The sequence below is a fragment of the Bombina bombina genome, chromosome 5, assembly GCF_027579735.1.
Source record: "Bombina bombina isolate aBomBom1 chromosome 5, aBomBom1.pri, whole genome shotgun sequence".
NCBI lineage: Eukaryota > Metazoa > Chordata > Amphibia > Anura > Bombinatoridae > Bombina > Bombina bombina.
In genome coordinates this window covers 1,063,069,176-1,063,090,568 of record NC_069503.1, presented here as the reverse complement: position 1 = coordinate 1,063,090,568, position 21,393 = coordinate 1,063,069,176, and the positions used below count along the sequence as shown (strand labels likewise).

At 41.2% G+C, this 21,393-nt stretch overlaps 1 protein-coding gene across 3 annotated transcripts in view; it reads right to left on the bottom strand.

Moving 5' to 3' along the window:
• Positions 1-21,393, bottom strand: part of FAM91A1 (family with sequence similarity 91 member A1) — a 454,979-nt gene that overhangs the window by 257,653 nt on the left and 175,933 nt on the right. For all 3 annotated transcript variants that reach the window (XM_053715335.1, XM_053715336.1, XM_053715337.1), the window contains one exon: positions 9,046-9,159. In XM_053715335.1, the coding sequence (XP_053571310.1) occupies positions 9,046-9,159 (114 nt within the window). The remainder of the gene's footprint in view (positions 1-9,045; positions 9,160-21,393) is intronic.

Here is a 21,393-nt window from a genome sequence, read left to right as displayed (position 1 = left end):
AACCTGAATTCTTAGCCGTTAGCTTGGTTAAATGAAAAACGGCGTCCGAAATAAAGGAATTAGCTAATTTAAGAGCTTTAATCCTGTCTAGAATATCATCTAACGGGGTCTCTACCTGTAAAGCCTCCTCAAGAGACTCGAACCAGAAAGCCGCTGCAGCAGTGACTGGGGAAATGCATGCAAGAGGCTGGAGAATAAAACCTTGTTGTATAAAGATTTTCTTAAGGAAACCCTCTAATTTTTTATCCATTGGATCTAGGAAAGCACAAATGTCCTCGACGGGGATAGTTGTACGCTTAGCTAGGGTAGAGACTGCTCCCTCCACCTTAGGGACCGTCTGCTACGAGTCCCGTGATGCGGCATCTATGGGAAACATCTTTTTAAAAGCAGGAGGGGGAGAGAACGGTACACCTGGTCTATCCCATTCCTTAGTAATAATTTCTGAAAACCACTTAGGGACTGGAAAAACGTCAGTGTAAACAGGCACTGCAAAGTATTTGTCCATTTTACACAATTTCTCTGGGACTACAATGGGGTCACAGTCATCCAGAGTCGCTAAAACCTCCCTGAGCAACAAGCGGATGTTTTCAAGCTTAAATTTAAACGCTCTCATTTCAGAGTCAGACTGAAGTAACGCCTTCCCTGAATCAGAAATGTCACCCACAGATAGAAGCTCTCCTGCTTCGGCTTCTGCATATTGTGAGGGTATATCGGACATAGCTACTAAAGCGTCAAAAAGCTCTGTATTTGTTCTAGCCCCAGAGCTGTCTCGCTTTCCTAGTAACCCTGGAAGTTTGGACAATACCTCTGTGAGGGTATTAGTCATAACCACCGCAATGTCTTGTAAGGTAAACGCATTGGACGCGCCAGATGTACTTGGCGTCACTTGAGCGGGAGATATAGGTTCGGACACATGGGGAGAGCTAGGTGGTTTAACCTCCCTTTTGTCAGTCTGAGAAACCTCTGGTGATAATATGATAATATGGTCTTTATAACTTATAGAAATATCAGTACATTTGGTACACATTCTAAGAGGGAGTTCCACAATGGCTTCTAAACATAATGAACAAGGAGTTTCCTCTATGTCAGACATGTTTAACAGACTAGTAATGAGACCAGCAAGCTTGGAAAACACTTTAATTAATGTGAAAAAGCAATTAAACAAAAACGGTACTGTGCCTTTAAGAGAAAAAAAACTACCACATAAACTGCAAAACAGTGTTAAAAAGTAGTAAACTCTACGAAATTTTTACAGTGTGTATAAGGGACTAAAGCAGCATTGCACCCACTTGCAAATGGATGATTAACCCCTTAGGCCCCAAACCGGATTTGAAAAACGTTAAAACCGTCCCTTAAACACGATTTTTGCAGGAAAAAAACCCTCTATAGTGGTCCTAGATGCCAGAGGACTCCTTTAGGGAAGCTGTATGTCTTAGTCTGAATATCAACTGCTCATTTAGAGCGCGAAAATAGGCCCCTCCCACCATGCACTCTATGTCAGAGGGCCTTAAAAAAGTACTCCTAGGAGTAATCTGATTAGCCATGTGGAAAACTAGGCCCCAAATAAAGATTTATCACCCTCAGAGAAAAAACGTTTTTTCTATAAACCATGCAAACGTTTTGACACTAAGTAATATGAGTATTAACATGAATATTACCCTTTTTTGTAAGCATGATACCAGTCGTTGTTAAATCACTGCATCAGGCTTACCTCAAATATACAAGGCTCTGTCAGCATTTTCTAGACCTTATCATCTCTCTAGAAATAAATATACTGAACATACCTCAAAGCAGGTAATCTGCAAACCGTCCCCCCAACTAAAGTTTTCTTTCCATACTCTTCAGTTATGTGTGAGAACAGCAATGGACCTTAGTTACAAACCGCTAAGATCATCAACCTCTAGGCAGATTCTTCTTCTAATTTCTGCCTGAGAGTAAAACAGTACAACGCCGGTACCGTTTAAAAATAACAAACTCTTGATTGAAGGTAAAAACTACACTAAGTCACCACATCTCTCTTACACTTCCTATCTTGTCGAGAGTTGTAAGAGAATGACTAGGGGGTGGCAGTTAGGGGAGGAGCTATATAGACAGCTCTGCTGTGGGTGTCCTCTTGCAACTTCCTGTTGGGAAGGAGAATATCCCACAAGTAATGGATGAACCCGTGGACTGGATACACCTTTACAAGAGAAATTAATATTGCACTGGATTTGAAGAAATACTTACCTTTTACTCCTGCAAAGCCGGATCGACGATCCCCCTCCTTCTTCCTGCTGTAGACCACAGCAATGACTAAATTGGCTTCCTCCAATCACAGCTGGGCTTCATGAGCTGGAAGCTCTGGGGTGCAAGCCATGATTGGAGGAACCCGGTTTTGTCATTTCTGACGAACTGAGATCGGCGATCCGGTTTTGCAGAAGTAAAAAATAGGTATTTCCTCAAATCCAGTGCAATGTAAATTTTCATCAATGAAAGTGCCCCTGTTTTTAAAAGTATTTTTAAAAACCGGGCACTTATTGATGAAAACTGACCTTCACTTTAAAGGATTTTAGACTTGGGGAAGGTTTTAAAGTGTGCGGGAGGTCGTTCCATAATTGTGGTGCTCTGTAGGAAAAGGAGGATTGAGCTGCTTTCTTTTTGTATGGAAGCAGACTAAATAATGTGCTGGTACTGGATCAGAGGTTATGGGAGGTGGGAACAGTCGGGAAGAGCATTCTTCTCAGGTAGGGTGGGAGCTTCCCAGAAAAACTCTTAAACACAAGGCTGGAAAGATGGAGGGTGTTGTGTCTGGATTCCAGCGACAGCCAGTTTAGTTCTTTTAGCATGTCACAATGGTGGGTCCTGTAGTTACATTGTAGCACAAAGCGGCAGAATGAGTTATACAGTGTATTAAGTTTATTAAGGTGAGTTTGCGGTGCAGGTGCATATACTACATCTCCATAATCCATGATTGGCATCAGCATTTGCTGTACAATCTTTTCCTTTACTGTAGGGCTGAGGCAGGATTTGTTTCTGTACAGGGCACCTAGTTTTGGATAGAGTTTAGATGCAAGTTTTTCTATGTGGAGGCCAAAAGATAGATTGGGGTCTAACAACATACCCAAGTATTTGAAAGAGTGAACTGCGGTCAGTTTGCCATTTGATTTTGTTTTAATGCGTAGATGGGAATTTTGTAGTTTGTGTAATTTAAGTACCGTTCCAAAGATCATTGTGACAGTTTTGTCAGTGTTTAGGAAGAGTTTGTTTTTTGAGATCCACTTTTCTACCTCTGTGAACTGGTCTTGGAGCACTGCCTCAAGCTGCGGCAGATCGGATTTGTTTTCATAGATTACCGTGTCGTCTGCGTACATGTGTACAGTTGAGGATTTGTAGACATTTGGCAGATCATTTATAAATAATGTGAATAGTAGGGGGTCGAGAATGGAACCTTGGGGAACACCACACGTGACTGGGAGAGGGAGGAAGTCACTGTCAGAAATGGAGACATACTGTGATCGATCTGATACATATGATCGAAACCAAGTTAGCGGACGATCACCAATACCTGAGTTTTTTAGTTTGAGCAGTAGTATGTCATAGATCCTGTATAATATTTGATTAAATTCAAATAGTTCTCCTAGAAGTATGTATGTTTTTATATATATACATATGTTTTTATGGGCATATATATGTATATATTTTTATATTATTTTTTATATATTATTAAAAGGATTTTTGCCCTTATATTTTCCAGTTTTTTTGGTGTGCCACTACAGGGAGTGCAGAATTATTAGGCAAGTTGTATTTTTGAGGATTAATTTTATTATTGAACAACAACCATGTTCTCAATGAACCCAAAAAACTCATTAATATCAAAGCTGAATAGTTTTGGAAGTAGTTTTTAGTTTGTTTTTAGTTATAGCTATTTTAGGGGGATATCTGTGTGTGCAGGTGACTATTACTGTGCATAATTATTAGGCAACTTAACAAAAAACAAATATATACCCATTTCAATTATTTATTTTTACCAGTGAAACCAATATAACATCTCAACATTACAAATATACATTTCTGACATTCAAAAACAAAACAAAAACAAATCAGTGACCAATATAGCCACCTTTCTTTGCAAGGACACTCAAAAGCCTGCCATCCATGGATTCTGTCAGTGTTTTGATCTGTTCACCATCAACATTGCGTGCAGCAGCAACCACAGCCTCCCAGACACTGTTCAGAGAGGTGTACTGTTTTCCCTCCTTGTAAATCTCACATTTGATGATGGACCACAGGTTCTCAATGGGGTTCAGATCAGGTGAACAAGGAGGCCATGTCATTAGATTTTCTTCTTTTATACCCTTTCTTGCCAGCCACGCTGTGGAGTACTTGGACGCGTGTGATGGAGCATTGTCCTGCATGAAAATCATGTTTTTCTTGAAGGATGCAGACTTCTTCCTGTACCACTGCTTGAAGGTGGTGTCTTCCAGAAACTGGCAGTAGGACTGGGAGTTGAGCTTGACTCCATCCTCAACCCGAAAAGGCCCCACAAGCTCATCTTTGATGATACCAGCCCAAACCAGTACTCCACCTCCACCTTGCTGGCGTCTGAGTCGGACTGGAGCTCTCTGCCCTTTACCAATCCAGCCACGGGCCCATCAAGACTCACTCTCATTTCATCAGTCCATAAAACATTAGAAAAATCAGTGTTGAGATATTTCTTGGCCCAGTCTTGACATTTCAGCTTGTGCGTCTTGTTCAGTGGTGGTCGTCTTTCAGCCTTTCTTACCTTGGCCATGTCTCTGAGTATTGCACACCTTGTGCTTTTGGGCACTCTAGTGATGTTGCAGCTCTGAAATATGGCCAAACTGGTGGCAAGTGGCATCTTGGCAGCTGCACGCTTGACTTTTCTCAGTTCATGGGCAGTTATTTTGCGCCTTGGTTTTTCCACACACTTCTTGCGACCCTGTTGACTATTTTGAATGAAACGCTTGATTGTTCGATGATCACGCTTCAGAAGCTTTGCAATTTTAAGAGTGCTGCATCCCTCTGCAAGATATCTCACTATTTTTTACTTTTCTGAGCCTGTCAAGTCCTTCTTTTGACCCATTTTGCCAAAGGAAAGGAAGTTGCCTAATAATTATGCACACCTGATATAGGGTGTTGATGTCATTAGACCACACCCCTTCTCATTACAGAGATGCACATCAACTAATATGCTTAATTGGTAGTAGGCTTTCGAGCCTATACAGCTTGGAGTAAGACAACATGCATAAAGAGGATGATGTGGTCAAAATACTCATTTGCCTAATAATTCTGCACTCCCTGTATAGAAATATAATCAATTTTATAATTGCTGACGACACATATCAAGCATTATGTACTCCAGTTATAAGTATTTACTATTTTAACACTACCAATTATTTGTAACGATTATGCTAGTATCAGGTATAATGCCCAAATACACAGCATAGCAACTAAAAGGGTTAAACAATTAGGTGACGTGAATGAAGCCAGCTTCAAATAGCCAGAGATCAATGCAGCAGGTATCTTGAGAAAGGCTTTCTAGCCGAAATGCGTTGATACCCAATACATTGATCAAGAAGAGAAGAAGCAAAGTGTGGAGTGGTAAACGGTTGAATATGGTGCCGTTTGAATACTCCCAGACCCATCCCCAGCTCAAAAGGGGTCCGTAAAACAGAACTGCCACCTCAGTGAAACAAGCGGTGTACAAACAGACCGCGGAGAGGAGGTGAAGATTACCATGCAGTAAAGACGTCCAAAAAGCTGAACCGCTATATCAGCAGGGACCGGAACAGATACAGAGTACAGCGAGGAGAGGGGACACGGAAGGAGATCTGGTGAGACTACAAGCCGGATATTTTTGGAGAATTTGGAGACCCCCCTTTCTTACTCCATTTATTAGTGTATCCACACGGAACACTATCAGGTACTGTTGGGCTATTAAGCCGAAGAATAACCGACGTATTAATTACAGCTAGTACAAATTTACAAAGCCTGAATAACAAATCCATGGGATACTAAAGAATTCCATTAAGGACCGAAATTCACAATTTCTAGTGAACATTAGCAATATTGCTGCCTATACAATATAGCTGCTTATACACTGTTGCAGCTTACATACTATTGCTGCATATACATTGTTGCTGCTTACATACTATAGCTGCTTGCACATTGGTGCTACTTATACATTGTTGGTGCTTATGCTTTGTTGCTTATATTGACTACAAGATTTGTGTGTTATCTGTGATCTCTATTAGAGCCCAATATCACCATATATAGATACACATCTTGTTGACACTGGTGTCGAGTCCATATAATAGTTTCAATCATTGAATGTATTTATTTATTTTTTGATACTCATTTGGTTTTTAATATTTTAATATATTGTTATTAATTTTTTATATACTGAATATTGTTTTGTTTTCTCTTACTAACATGAGTATATAGAATATTGGTTGTTCTTATGCACGTATAAAATTTTACAGATTTTATAATATTCCAATCTATACATTTTTATCAGATTAAGTTTTGGATTTAATATTGGGAATCAGCAACTCTGATTGCGCCACCTTATATCGATCAATTTTAAAACTTTTTTTGGGATTACGTTTTTAAAGGTGAGCTCTATTCCCATACCGGCCAAACAGTCAGTACTTTTTATCTTCAGTTAGTATGTCATGGTCTACTGTGTCAAAGGCCTTTGCAAAATCCAGAAAAATAACTCCAGTTAGGTCTCTTTGTTCCAAGCCAGTTTGGATGCAAACTTTTAGGAGGGCAGTTGTAGTGGAGTGATTCGGGCGAAAACCCGATTGAACAGGGGTCATATAGCTAGATTGTTGGTAATACTCACATAGTTGCGTATAGACGCATTTTTCTAAGATTTTTGACAAAGCTGGGATCAATGATATTGGGCGAAAGTTAGTAACCATGTTTAACTCACCACTTTTATGGATAGGCACTACTCTTGCAGTCTTCCAAAGTTTGGATATGTATCAAGACACCAAGGATTCGTTAATTAGGGTTGTGACAGGTTTAGCAATTGCCGGCGCACTGAGATTCAACAGCATTGCTGGGATTTGATCAGGTCCAGACTGGTTTTTCATTTTTAGATCATTAAGGTGTTTAACAACATTGATGGGTACAGGTCTAAGATTGAACTTTTCTATATTGGGTCTTTGTAGATTTAGTGGGGCCTGATCCACAATTGTAGTGTCAGGATGCGTGTCATTTTTTAGTTTGTCAATCAGGGTGGTGGAGCATCTGACAAAATAATTGTTAAAGGCATTTGCTACTTCTAAGGGAAGTTGCAGGGTTTGGTTGTCCACTTTGACAGTGGAGGGTTGGGAGTGGATTGGGGGAGCGTGTAAATTATTTATGACTTTCCAAAATTTTCTAGGGTTTGATATGTTATTTTTCAGATTTTCACAGAAATATTGGGCCTTGGCCAATTTTGTTTGTTTAGTGAATATATTTCGCCATTTTCTATATACACAGTGATCGTTCATAGAACCAGTATGCTTGAACTTTGACCACAATGAAACTTTTGATTCGCAAGGCTTATTTGGAGGCAGGTCAGCCTCCACCAGAAAGGATTACTGCGCATTCTACCAAGTCAGTTGTCACTTCATGGGCTTTTAAAAATGAGGCCTCAGTTGATCAACTTCATAAAGCAGTTACTTGGTCTTCTTTGCATACTTTTACAATTTTGCATCCTCTGAGGGAGCTTTTGGTAGAAAGATACTTCAGGCAGTTATTTTGATTCTTAGAAAAATGAGTTACAAAGTCTGTAACAAAAAAATAGTGTTTTACCCCTGCAATTGTATAGGAGAAATTCTCACTGAATAATACAGGAACGATTGTTTAACGATTCATTAATCTTTATTTAACTATTCAATCATACACGTTTAAAAACACAAACTCTCTAGATATCAATATACAGTATAGCATAGGTGTGTAAAATAATACCTTTGAGAATCATGTATCTAGATGTGAAACATTGTCATTAGTTTGTATAATATCAAGCAGTCAGATACAAACAATATCTTATGTAGCCGGCTATTAATAAATTCAGAAATTACGTTGTAACAAGAGAACCTGTTAATATGTGGGATGTCAGACTACGAGCTAATACTCTATTTGTAATTATAAAGTCCTTGCTTACACAGTTAACTTTACCACAGCTGTCAACTCCTCTGAGGAAGCGTGAGCTAAACACGTGTCAGGGGTCTGGCTTCAGAGAGTACACACTCTCGTTTTTTTAACTGCTTACTCTCCATGATAATTGTTGACTGCAATAATTTTTGCCAATAGCTTGTAAATGTGTGTTATATTCTGAGATCAGACGTTATGCTATGATAGTGAAACAAGTCAGTTAAACGTTAATCTAGCCTCCGCTATATAAGGGGCTTAAGCAGACAGAATTTATTACACTAAACAGCTGTGCTAAAGTTAACTGTGTAAGCAAAGACTTTATAATTACAGATAGATAGAGTATTAGCTAGATAGCTTTAATCTCTTAAAACTGCTGTCGTGTACTGCTACAGATACATAACAGCTCCTAAGCCTACCTACCTGCTTTTCACCTAAGGATGCTAAGAGAGCAAAGTAAATTTAATAACAGAACTACATTCTAATGTTAATTTTTTTTATTATTTTTTTTAAAAAGGCTCTATCTGAATCATGAAAGAAAAGTGTTAAGTTTTATTTCCCTTTACCTTGAGACTATACTATTACTACTGGCCGTAGGGGAAGAGAGAAACATAATATATGAGTATTTGTAAGGGTAGATTATGAGCCACCTTTTGGATACAGCTGTCAAAATGTATTAATTTCTAACTATAAAGCTTATCAAGAACACAGCAGTTCATATAAAATGATGCAGACAGTAAAAATGTGTTTGCTATTTATGTGCTTATTGTTGGACTAAATTCTCACAGTGACAATTTATGCTTTTAAGCAAAACACTTGTTTCAGATGCATCACTGAACTCTTTAACTAATAAAATCTTACTGCTCAATATATTTAAGCCATTTCTAAGCAGGTTGTTACCTTTATATCATCTTCAGTGATAAAACCAGCCTGTACCACCCACCAGGCCTCAACAGAGATTTCCACAGGCTTCACTGGCAAAAGGTCACGGGCAGTTTTCCTTCGGAAGAATTTCTGCAAAAGATGTCAAATTGATATTAAAAAATCAAAATGTAATTCCCAAGTAAGTTGATTAAAAGGTTTAGTAAAGGCATAATTAGACATTCATGATTTAGACAGAATATATGTATGTATGTATATATATATACACACACACACACACACACACACACATACATATAAATCAGCAAAGTAAGGGAGTCACTCACAGGGTCTTGTAGTTGAGAACAAAGTCTTTATTGACGTTTCGGGGTTGCCCCCGATTTCAAAATAGGCATTATATATATATATATATATATATATATATATATATATATATATATATATATATATATATATATATATATATATACACACACATATATATATATATATATATATATATATATACATACATATACACATATATATACATACATACATATACACATATATATATATATACATATACACATATATATATATATACATATACATATATACACACACACACTTTATATAATATATATATATATATATATATATATATATATATATATATATATATACACATACATACATATACTTACATACATATACTTACATACATATACACATATATATAACATAATTTATGCTTACCTGATAAATTTCTCTTGTAGTGTAGTCAGTCCACGGGTCATCCATTACTTATGGGATTATATCTCTTCCCCAACAGGAAGTTGCAAGAGGATCACCCAAGCAGAGCTGCTATATAGCTCCTCCCCTCACATGTCATATCCAGTCATTCGACCGAAACAAGACGAGAAAGGAGAAACCATAGGGTGCAGTGGTGACTGGAGTTTAATTAAAATTTAGATCTGCCTTAAAAGACAGGGCGGGCCGTGGACTGACTACACTACAAGAGAAATAAATTTATCAGGTAAGCATAAATTATGTTTTCTCCTGTTAAGTGTAGTCAGTCCACGGGTCATCCATTACTTATGGGATACCAATACCAAAGCTAAAGTACACGGATGAAGGGAGGGACAAGGCAGGAACTTTAAACGGAGGGAACCACTGCCTGAAGTACCTTTCTCCCAAAAATAGCCTCCGAAGAAGCAAAAGTGTCAAATTTGTAAAATTTTGAAAAAGTGTGAAGTGAAGACCAAGTTGCAGCCTTGCAAATCTGTTCAACAGAGGCCTCATATTTAAAGGCCCAGGTGGAAGCCACAGCTCTAGTAGAATGAGCTGTAATTCTTTCAGGAGGCTGCTGTCCAGCAGTCTCATAGGCTAAACGTATTATGCTACGAAGCCAAAAGGAGAGAGAGGTAACCAAAGCCTTTTGACCTCTCCTCTGTCCACAGTAAACGACAAACAGGGAAGAAGTTTGACGAAAATCTTTAGTTGCCTGCAAATAGAACTTCAGGGCACGGACTACGTCCAGATTATGCAAAAGTCGTTCCTTCTTTGAAGAAGGGTTAGGACACAATGATGGAACAACAATCTCTTGATTGATATTCCTGTTAGAAACTACCTTAGGTAAGAACCCAGGTTTAGTACGCAGAACTACCTTGTCTGAATGAAAAATCAGATAAGGAGAATCACAATGTAAGGCAGATAACTCAGAGACTCTTCGAGCCGAGGAAATAGCCATCAAAAACAGAACTTTCCAAGATAACAGCTTGATATCAATGGAATGAAGGGGTTCAAATGGAAAGCCTTGCAGAACGTTAAGAACTAAGTTTAAGCTCCACGGCGGAGCAACAGTCTTAAACACAGGCTTAATCCTAGCCAAAGCCTGACAAAAAGCCTGAACGTCTGGAACTTCTGCCAGACGCTTGTGTAGAAGAATAGACAGAGCAGAAATCTGTCCCTTTAACGAACTAGCGGATAAGCCCTTTTCTAAACCCTCTTGTAGAAAAAAGACAATATCCTAGGAATCCTAACCTTACTCCATGAGTAACTCTTGGATTCGCACCAATATAAAGATTTACGCCATATCTTATGGTAAATTCTTCTGGTAACAGGTTTCCTAGCCTGTATTAAGGTATCAATAACCGACTCCGAGAAGCCACGCTTTGATAGAATCAAGCGCTCAATCTCCATGCAGTCAGCCTCAGAGAAATTAGATTTGGATGGTTGAAAGGACCCTGAATTAGAAGGTCCTGCCTCAGAGGCAGAGACCATGGTGGACAGGACGACATGTCCACTAGGTCTGCATACCAGGTCCTGCGTGGCCACGCAGGCGCTATCAGAATCACTGATGCTCTCTCCTGTTTGATCTTGGCAATCAGTCGAGGAAGCATCGGAAATGGTGGAAACACATAAGCCATGTTGAAGACCCAAGGGGCTGTCAGAGCATCTATCAGCACCGCTCCCGGATCCCTGGACCTGGATCCGTAACAAGGAAGCTTGGCGTTCTGGCGAGACGCCATGAGATCCAGATCTGGTTTGCCCCAACGATGAATCAGTTGAGCGAAGACCTCCGGATGAAGTTCCCACTCCCCCGGATGAAAAGTCTGGCGACTTAGAAAATCCGCCTCCCAGTTCTCCACGCCTGGGATGTAGATCGCTGACAGGTGGCAAGAGTGAGACTCTGCCCAGCGAATTATCTTTGAGACTTCCAACATCGCTAGGGGACTCCTGGTTCCCCCTTGATGATTGATGTAAGCCACAGTCGTGATGTTGTCCGACTGAAATCTGATGAACCTCAGAGTTGCTAACTGAGGCCAAGCTAGAAGAGCATTGAATATTGCTCTTAACTCCAGAATATTTATTGGGAGGAGTCTCTCCTCCTGAGTCCATGATCCCTGAGCCTTCAGGGAATTCCAGACTGCGCCCCAACCTAGAAGGCTGGCGTCTGTTGTTACAATCGTCCAATCTGGCCTGCGAAAGGTCATCCCCTTGGACAGGTGGGGCCGAGAAAGCCACCATAGCAGAGAATCTCTGGTCTCTTGATCCAGATTTAGTAGAGGGGACAAATCTGAGTAATCCCCATTCCACTGACATAGCATGCACAATTGCAGCGGTCTGAGATGCAGGCGCACAAATGGTACTATGTCCATTGCCGCTACCATTAAGCCGATTACTTCCATGCACTGAGGTACTGACGGGTGTGGAATGGAATGAAGGGCACGGCAAGCATTTAGAAGTTTTGATAACCTGGCCTCCGTCAGGTAAATTTTCATCTCTACAGAATCTATAAGAGTCCCTAGGAAGGGAACCCTTGTGAGTGGTAATAGAGAACTCTTTTCCACGTTCACCTTCCACCCATGCGACCTCAGAAATGCCAGAACTATCTCTGTATGAGACTTGGCAGTTTGAAAACTTGACGCTTGTATCAGAATGTCGTCTAGGTACGGAGCCACCGCTATGCCTTGCGGTCTTAGTACCGCCAGAAGTGAGCCCAGAACCTTTGTAAAGATTCTTGGAGCCGTAGCTAACCCGAAGGGAAGAGCTACAAACTGGTAATGCCTGTCTAGGAAGGCAAATCTTAGGTACCGATAATGATTCTTGTGAATCGGTATGTGAAGGTAGGCATCCTTTAAGTCCACTGTGGTCATGTACTGACCCTCTTGGATCATGGGTAGGATGGTTCGAATAGTTTCCATTTTGAATGATGGAACTCTTAGGAATTTGTTTAGGATTTTTAAGTCCAAGATTGGTCTGAAGGTTCCCTCTTTCTTGGGAACCACAAACAGATTTGAATAGAATCCTTGCCCGTGTTCCGTCCGCGGAACTGGGTGGATCACCCCCATTAGTAAGAGGTCTTGTACACAGCGTAGAAACGCCTCTTTCTTTATTTGGTTTGCTGATAACCTTGAAAGATGAAATCTCCCTTGTGGAGGAGAAGCTTTGAAGTCCAGAAGATATCCCTGAGATATGATCTCCAACGCCCAGGGATCCTGGACATCTCTTGCCCAAGCCTGGGGGAAGAGAGAAAGTCTGCCCCCCACTAGATCCGTTTCCGGATAGGGGGCCCTCTCTTCATGCTGTCTTAGGGGCAGCAGCAGGTTTTCTGGCCTGCTTGCCCTTGTTCCAGGACTGGTTAGTTTTCCAGCCCTGTCTGTAACGAGCAACAGCTCCTTCCTGTTTTGGAGCGGAGGAAGTTGATGCTGCTCCTGCCTTGAGGTTACGAAAGGCACTAAAAAATTAGACTGTTTGGCCTTTGGTTTGGCCCTGTCCTGAGGCAGAGCATGGCCCTTACCTCCCGTAATGTCAGCGATAATTTCTTTCAAGCCGGGCCCAAATAAGGTCTGCCCTTTGAAAGGAATATTAAGCAATTTAGATTTAGAAGTCACGTCAGCTGACCAGGATTTAAGCCATAGCGCTCTGCGCGCTTGGATGGCGAATCTGGAGTTCTTAGCCGTAAGTTTGGTTAAATGTACGAAGGCATCAGAAACAAATGCGTTAGCTAGCTTAAGTGCTTTAAGCTTGTTCATAATTTCATCCAATGGAGCTGTGCGAATGGCCTCTTCCAGAGACTCAAACCAGAATGCCGCCGCAGCAGTCACGGGCGCAATGCATGCAAGGGGCTGTAAGATAAAACCTTGTTGAACAAACATTTTCTTAAGGTAACCTTCTAATTTTTTTATCCATTGGATCTGAAAAGGCACAACTATCCTCCACCGGGATAGTGGTACGCTTAGCTAAAGTAGAAACTGCTCCCTCCACCTTAGGGACCGTCTGCCATAAGTCTCGTGTGGTGGCGTCTTTAGGAAACATTTTCCTAAATATGGGAGGAGGGGAAAAAGGCACACCGGGTCTATCCCACTCCTTGCTAATAATCTCTGTAAGCCTTTTAGGTATAGGAAACACGTCAGTACACACCGGTACCGCATAGTATCTATCCAACCTACATAATTTTTCTGGAATTGCAACCGTGTTACAATCATTCAGAGCCGCTAATACCTCCCCTAGCAATATGCGGAGGTTTTCAAGCTTAAATTTAAAATTAGAAATCTCTGAATCCAGTCTCCCTGGATCAGATCCGTCACCCACAGAATGAAGCTCTCCGTCTTCATGTTCTGCAAATTGTGACGCAGTATCGGACATGGCTCTCACATCATCAGCGCGCTCTGTCCTTAACCCAGAGCTATCACGCTTGCCTCTTAATTCTGGCAATTTAGATAATACTTCTGTCATAACAGTAGCCATGTCTTGCAAAGTGATTTGTAAGGGCCTCCCTGATGTACTTGGCGCCACAAAATCACGCACCTCCTGAGCGGGAGGCGAAGGTACTGACACGTGAGGAGAGTTAGTCGGCATAACTTCCCCCTCGTTGTCTGGTGATAATTTCTTTACATGTAAAGACTGACTTTTATTTAAAGTTACATCAATGCATTTAGTACACATCTTTCTATGGGGCTCCACAATGGCCTTCATACATAGTGAACAAACAGATTCATCTGTGTCAGACATGTTTAAACAGACTAGCAATGAGACTAGCAAGCTTGGAAAATACTTTTCAAATAAATTTACAAGCAATATAAAAAACGCTACTGTGCCTTTAAGAAGCACAAAAAGCTGTCACAGTTGAAATAACAATGAACCAAATTAGTTATAGCAACGAAATTTTCACAGTAAATGTATTAAGTTAGCAAAGGATTGCACCCACCAGCAAATGGATGATTAACCCCTTAATACCCAAAAACGGATAACAATTTAATAATTAACGTTTTTATCACAGTCAAACACACTGTCACAGGTCTGCTGTGACTGATTACCTCCCTCAAAATGAATTTTGAAGACCCCTGAGCTCTCTAGAGACGTCCTGGATCATGGAGGATGAAGTAGGAAGATTGTGACTGAATTTTTACTGCGCAAAAAAGCGCTAAAAACATAATTTATGCTTACCTGATAAATTTATTTCTCTTGTAGTGTATCCAGTCCACGGATCATCCATTACTTATGGGATATTAACTCCTCCCCAACAGGAAGTGCAAGAGGATTCACCCAGCAGAGCTGCTATATAGCTCCTCCCCTAACTTCCATTACCAGTCATTCGACCGAAAACATGCAGAGAAAGGAAAACCATAGGGTGCAGTGGTGACTGTAGTTTAATGGAAAAATTACCTGCCTTAAAGTGACAGGGCGGGCCGTGGACTGGATACACTACAAGAGAAATAAATTTATCAGGTAAGCATAAATTATGTTTTCTCTTGTTAAGTGTATCCAGTCCACGGATCATCCATTACTTATGGGATACCAATACCAAAGCTAAAGTACACGGATGACGGGAGGGACAGGCAGGCTCTTTATACGGAAGGAACCACTGCCTGAAGAACCTTTCTCCCAAAAACAGCCTCCGAAGAAGCAAAAGTGTCAAATTTGTAAAATTTGGAAAAAGTATGAAGAGAAGACCAAGTTGCAGCCTGTTCAACAGAAGCCTCATTCTTAAAGGCCCAAGTGGAAGCCACAGCTCTAGTAGAATGTGCTGTAATTCTTTCAGGAGGCTGCTGTCCAGCAGTCTCATAGGCTAACCGTATTATGCTACGAAGCCAAAAGGAGAGAGATGTACTCGAAGCTTTTTGACCTCTCCTCTGACCAGAATAAACGACAAACAGGGAAGACGTTTGTCGAAAATCCTTAGTTGCCTGTAGATAAAATTTCAGGGCACGGACTACATCTAGATTGTGTAGCAGACGTTCCTTTTTCGAAGAAGGATTAGGACACAAAGATGGAACCACAATCTCTTGATTGATATTCCTGTTAGTGACCACCTTAGGTAGGAACCCAGGTTTAGTACGCAGAACTACCTTGTCTGAATGAAAAATCAGATAAGGAGAATCACAATGTAAGGCAGATAACTCAGAGACTCTTCGAGCCGAGGAAATCGCCATTAAAAACAGAACTTTCCAAGATAACAACTTGATATCAATGGAATGAAGGGGTTCAAACGGAACCCCCTGTAAAACATTAAGAACTAAGTTCAAACTCCATGGTGGAGCAACAGTTTTAAACACAGGCTTGATCCTAGCTAAAGCCTGACAAAAAGCTTGAACGTCCGGAACTTCTGACAGACGTTTGTGTAAAAGAATGGACAGAGCTGAAATCTGTCCCTTTAAGGAACTAGCGGATAAACCCTTTTCTAAACCTTCTTGTAGAAAAGACAATATCCTCGGAATCCTAACCTTACTCCATGAGTAACTCTTGGATTCGCACCAATATAAGTATTTGCGCCATATCTTATGGTAAATCTTTCTGGTAACAGGCTTCCTAGCCTGTATTAAGGTATCAATAACTGACTCAGAAAAACCACGTTTTGATAAAATCAAGCGTTCAATTTCCAAGCAGTCAGCTTCAGAGAAATTGATTTTGATGTTTGAAGGGACCCTGGATCAGAAGGTCCTGTTTCAGAGGTAGCGACCAAGGTGGACAGGATGACATGTCCACTAGATCTGCATACCAAGTCCTGCGTGGCCATGCAGGCGCTATTAGAATCACTGATGCTCTCTCCTGTTTGATTCTGGCAATCAATCGAGGAAGCATCGGGAAGGGTGGAAACACATAAGCCATCCCGAAGGTCCAAGGTGCTGTCAAAGCATCTATCAGAACCGCTCCCGGATCCCTGGATCTGGACCCGTAATGAGGAAGCTTGGCGTTCTGTCGAGACGCCATGAGATCTATCTCTGGTTTGCCCCAACGTCGAAGTATTTGGGCAAAGACCTCCGGATGAAGTTCCCACTCCCCCGGATGAAAAGTCTGACGACTTAAGAAATCCGCCTCCCAGTTCTCCACTCCCGGGATGTGGATTGCTGACAGGTGGCAAGAGTGAGACTCTGCCCAGCGAATTATCTTTGATACTTCCATCATTGCTAGGGAGCTTCTTGTCCCTCCCTGATGGTTGATGTAAGCTACAGTCGTGATGTTGTCCGACTGAAACCTGATGAACCCCCGAGTTGTTAACTGGGGCCAAGCCAGAAGGGCATTGAGAACTGCTCTCAATTCCAGAATGTTTATTGGTAGGAGACTCTCCTCCTGATTCCATTGTCCCTGAGCCTTCAGAGAATTCCAGACAGCGCCCCAACCTAGTAGGCTGGCGTCTGTTGTTACAATTGTCCAGTCCGGCCTGCTGAATGGCATCCCCCTGGACAGATGTGGCCGAGAAAGCCACCATAGAAGAGAATTTCTGGTCTCTTGATCCAGATTCAGAGTAGGGGACAAGTCTGAGTAATCCCTATTCCACTGACTTAGCATGCACAATTGCAGCGGTCTGAGATGTAGGCGTGCAAAGGGTACTATGTCCATTGCTGCTACCATTAAGCCGATCACCTCCATGCATTGAGCTACTGACGGGTGTTGAATGGAATGAAGGACACGGCATGCATTTTGAAGCTTTGTTAACCTGTCTTCTGTCAGGTAAATCTTCATTTCTACAGAATCTATAAGAGTCCCCAAGAAGGGAACTCTTGTGAGTGGAAAGAGAGAACTCTTCTTTTCGTTCACCTTCCATCCATGCGACCTTAGAAATGCCAGTACTAACTCTGTATGAGACTTGGCAGTTTGAAAGCTTGAAGCTTGTATCAGAATGTCGTCTAGGTACGGAGCTACCGCAATTCCTCGCGGTCTTAGTACCGCCAGAAGAGCACCCAGAACCTTTGTGAAGATTCTCGGAGCCGTAGCCAATCCGAATGGAAGAGCTACAAACTGGTAATGCCTGTCTAGAAAGGCAAACCTTAGATACCGGTAATGATCTTTGTGAATCGGTATGTGAAGGTAAGCATCCTTTAAATCCACTGTGGTCATGTACTGACCCTTTTGGATCATGGGTAAAATTGTCCGAATAGTCTCCATTTTGAACGATGGAACTCTTAGGAATTTGTTTAGGATCTTTAAATCCAGGATTGGCCTGAAAGTTCCCTCTTTTTTGGGAACCACAAACAGATTTGAGTAAAACCCTTGTCCCTGTTCCGACCGTGGAACTGGATGGATTACTCCCATTAATAAAAGCTCTTGTACGCAGCATAGAAACGCCTCTTTCTTTATTTGGTTTGTTGACAACCTTGACAGATGAAATCTCTCTCTTGGGGGAGAGTATTTGAAGTCCAGAAGGTATCCCTGAGATATTATCTCTAGCGCCCAGGGATCCTGGACATCTCTTGCCCAAGCCTGGGCGAAGAGAGAAAGTCTGCCCCCCACTAGATCCGTTCCCGGATCGGGGGCCCTCAATTCATGCTGTTTTAGGGGCACCAGCAGGTTTCCTGGCCTGCTTGCCCTTGTTCCAGGACTGGTTAGGTCTCCAGCCTTGTCTGTAGCGAGCAACAGATCCTTCTTGTTTTGGAGCAGAGCAAGTTGATGCTGCTCCTGCTTTGAAATTCCGAAAGGAACGAAAATTAGATTGTCTAGCCTTAGGTTTGGCTCTGTCTTGAGGCAGGGCATGGCCTTTACCTCCTGTAATGTCAGCGATAATTTCTTTCAATCCGGGCCCGAATAAGGTCTGCCCTTTGAAAGGTATATTAAGAAATTTAGACTTAGAAGTAACGTCAGCTGACCAGGATTTTAGCCACAGTGCTCTGCGCGCCTGAATGGCGAATCCGGAATTCTTAGCCGTAAGCTTAGTTAAATGTTCTACGGCATCTGAAATAAATGAGTTAGCTAACTTAAGAGCTTTAAGCCTGTGTGTAATCTCATCTAATGGAGCTGATTCAAGTGTCCCTTCCAGAGACTCAAACCAAAATGCTGCTGCAGCCGTGACAGGCGCAATGCATGCAAGGGGTTGCAATATAAAACCTTGTTGAACAAACATTTTCTTAAGGTAACCCTCTAACTTTTTATCCATTGGATCTGAAAAGGCACAGCTATCCTCCACCGGGATAGTGGTACGCTTAGCTAAAGTAGAAACTGCTCCCTCCACCTTAGGGATCGTTTGCCATAAGTCCCGTGTGGTGGTGTCTATTGGAAACATCTTTCTAAATATCGGAGGGGGTGAGAACGGCACACCGGGTCTATCCCACTCCTTAGTAACAATTTCAGTAAGTCTCTTAGGTATAGGAAAAACGTCAGTACTGCAAAATATTTATCCAACCTACACATTTTTTCTGGTATTGCAACTGTGTTACAATCATTCAGAGCCGCTAACACCTCCCCTAGTAATACACGGAGGTTTTCCAGCTTAAATTTAAAATTTGAAATATCTGAATCCAATCTGTTTGGATCAGAACCGTCAGCCGCAGAATGAAGCTCTCCGTCCTCATGTTCTGCAAGTTGTGACGCAGTATCTGACATGGCCCTAACATTATCAGCTCACTCTGTTCTCACCCCAGAGTGATCACGCTTACCTCTTAGTTCTGGTAATTTAGCCAAAACTTCAGTCATAACAGTAGCCATATCCTGTAATGTGATTTGTAATGGCCGCCCAGATGTACTCGGCGCCACAATATCACGCACCCCCCGAGCGGGAGATGCAGGTACTGACACGTGAGGCGAGTTAGTCGGCATAACTCTCCCCTCGTTGTTTGGTGAAATGTGTTCAATTTGTACAGATTGACTTTTATTTAAAGTAGCATCAATACAGTTAGTACATAAATTTCTATTGGGCTCCACTTTGGCATTAGCACATATAGCACAGATGTCTTCCTCTGAATCAGACATGTTTAACACACTAGCAAATAAACTAGCAACTTGGAAATACTTTTCAAGTAATTTACTATAATATGAAAACGTACTGTGCCTATAAGAAGCACAGAAAGATTTATGACAGTTGAAAGTTAATAAACTGAAAGGTTATAGCATCAAATCTTTGTAAAAAACACAATTTTAGCAAAGGCTTGTTCCCATTAGCGAAGGATAACTAACCCTGATAGCAGAAAAAAAAGTTACAGAAATAAACGTTTTTTATCACAGTCAACTACAATCTCACAGCTCTGCTGTGAATAATTACCTCCCTCAAAACAAGTTTTGAAGACCCCTGAGTTCTGTAGAGATGAACCGGATCATGCAGGAAATACAATGAGCTTCTGACTGAATTTTTTGACCTCCCCCTCACACACAACAGTGAGAGAGATCAGTAAACTGTCATAAATTAAATAAAACAACTGCCAAGTGGAAAAAATAATGCCCAAAACATTTTATTCACCCAGTACCTCAGAAAATGAAACGATTTTACATGCCAGCAAAAAACGTTTAACATAAATTAAGTGTTATTAAAGAGCCTGTTGCCAGTCCCTGCAAATTAGGCTAAAGTCTTATGCACACAGTATAATTCCAGTGAAGTGCCATTCCCCAGAATACTGAAGTGTAAAATATACATACATGACAGCCTGATACCAGATGCTGCTACTGCATTTAAGGCTGAGTTTACATTATATCGGTATGGCAGAATTTTCTCATCAATTCCATTGTCAGGAAATAATAAGCTGCTACATACCTCTTTGCAGATTAATCTGCCCGCTGTCCCCTGATCTGAAGTTTACCTCTCCTCAGATGGCCGAGAAACAGCAATATGATCTTAACTACGCCGGCTAAAATCATAGTAAAAACTCAGGTAGATTCTTCTTCAAATTCTACCAGAGAAGGAATAACACACTCCGGTGCTATTATAAAATAACAAACTTTTGATTGAAGGTATAAAACTAAATATAATCACCATAGTCCTCTCACACATCCTATCTAGTCGTTGGGTGCAAGAGAATGACTGGGAATGGAAGTTAGGGGAGGAGCTATATAGCAGCTCTGCTGGGTGAATCCTCTTGCACTTCCTGTTGGGGAGGAGTTAATATCCCATAAGTAATGGATGATCCGTGGACTGGATACACTTAACAAGAGAAATAGGCCCCTCCCACTCATATTACAACAGTGGGGAAGCTCAGTTAACTGTTTCTATGCAGAAACAAAAGTTAGCCATGTGGTAAAAATCATGCCCCAATAAGTTTTATCACCAAGTACCTCACAAAAAACGATTAACATGCCAGTAAACGTTTTGAACATACATTTTAAAAAGTTATGAAGTGTTATTAATAAGCCTGCTACCAGTCGCTTTTACTGCAGTTAAGGCTCATACATTACTTCAGTATTAACAGTATTTTCTGAGTCAAATTCCATTCCCTAGAAAAATACTTTAGTGTACAAACACTCATCAGCCTAATACCAGTCGCTACCACTGCATTTAAGGCTGAACTTACATTACATTGGTATCAGAAGTATATTCTCAGTCAATTCCATTGCTTAGAAAAATAATTTACTGCACATACCTCGTTTGCAGGGGGGCCCTGCATGCTATTCCCCTTTTCTGAAGTTACCTCACTCCTCAGAATGTGCGAGAACAGCCAGTGGATCTTAGTTACGTCT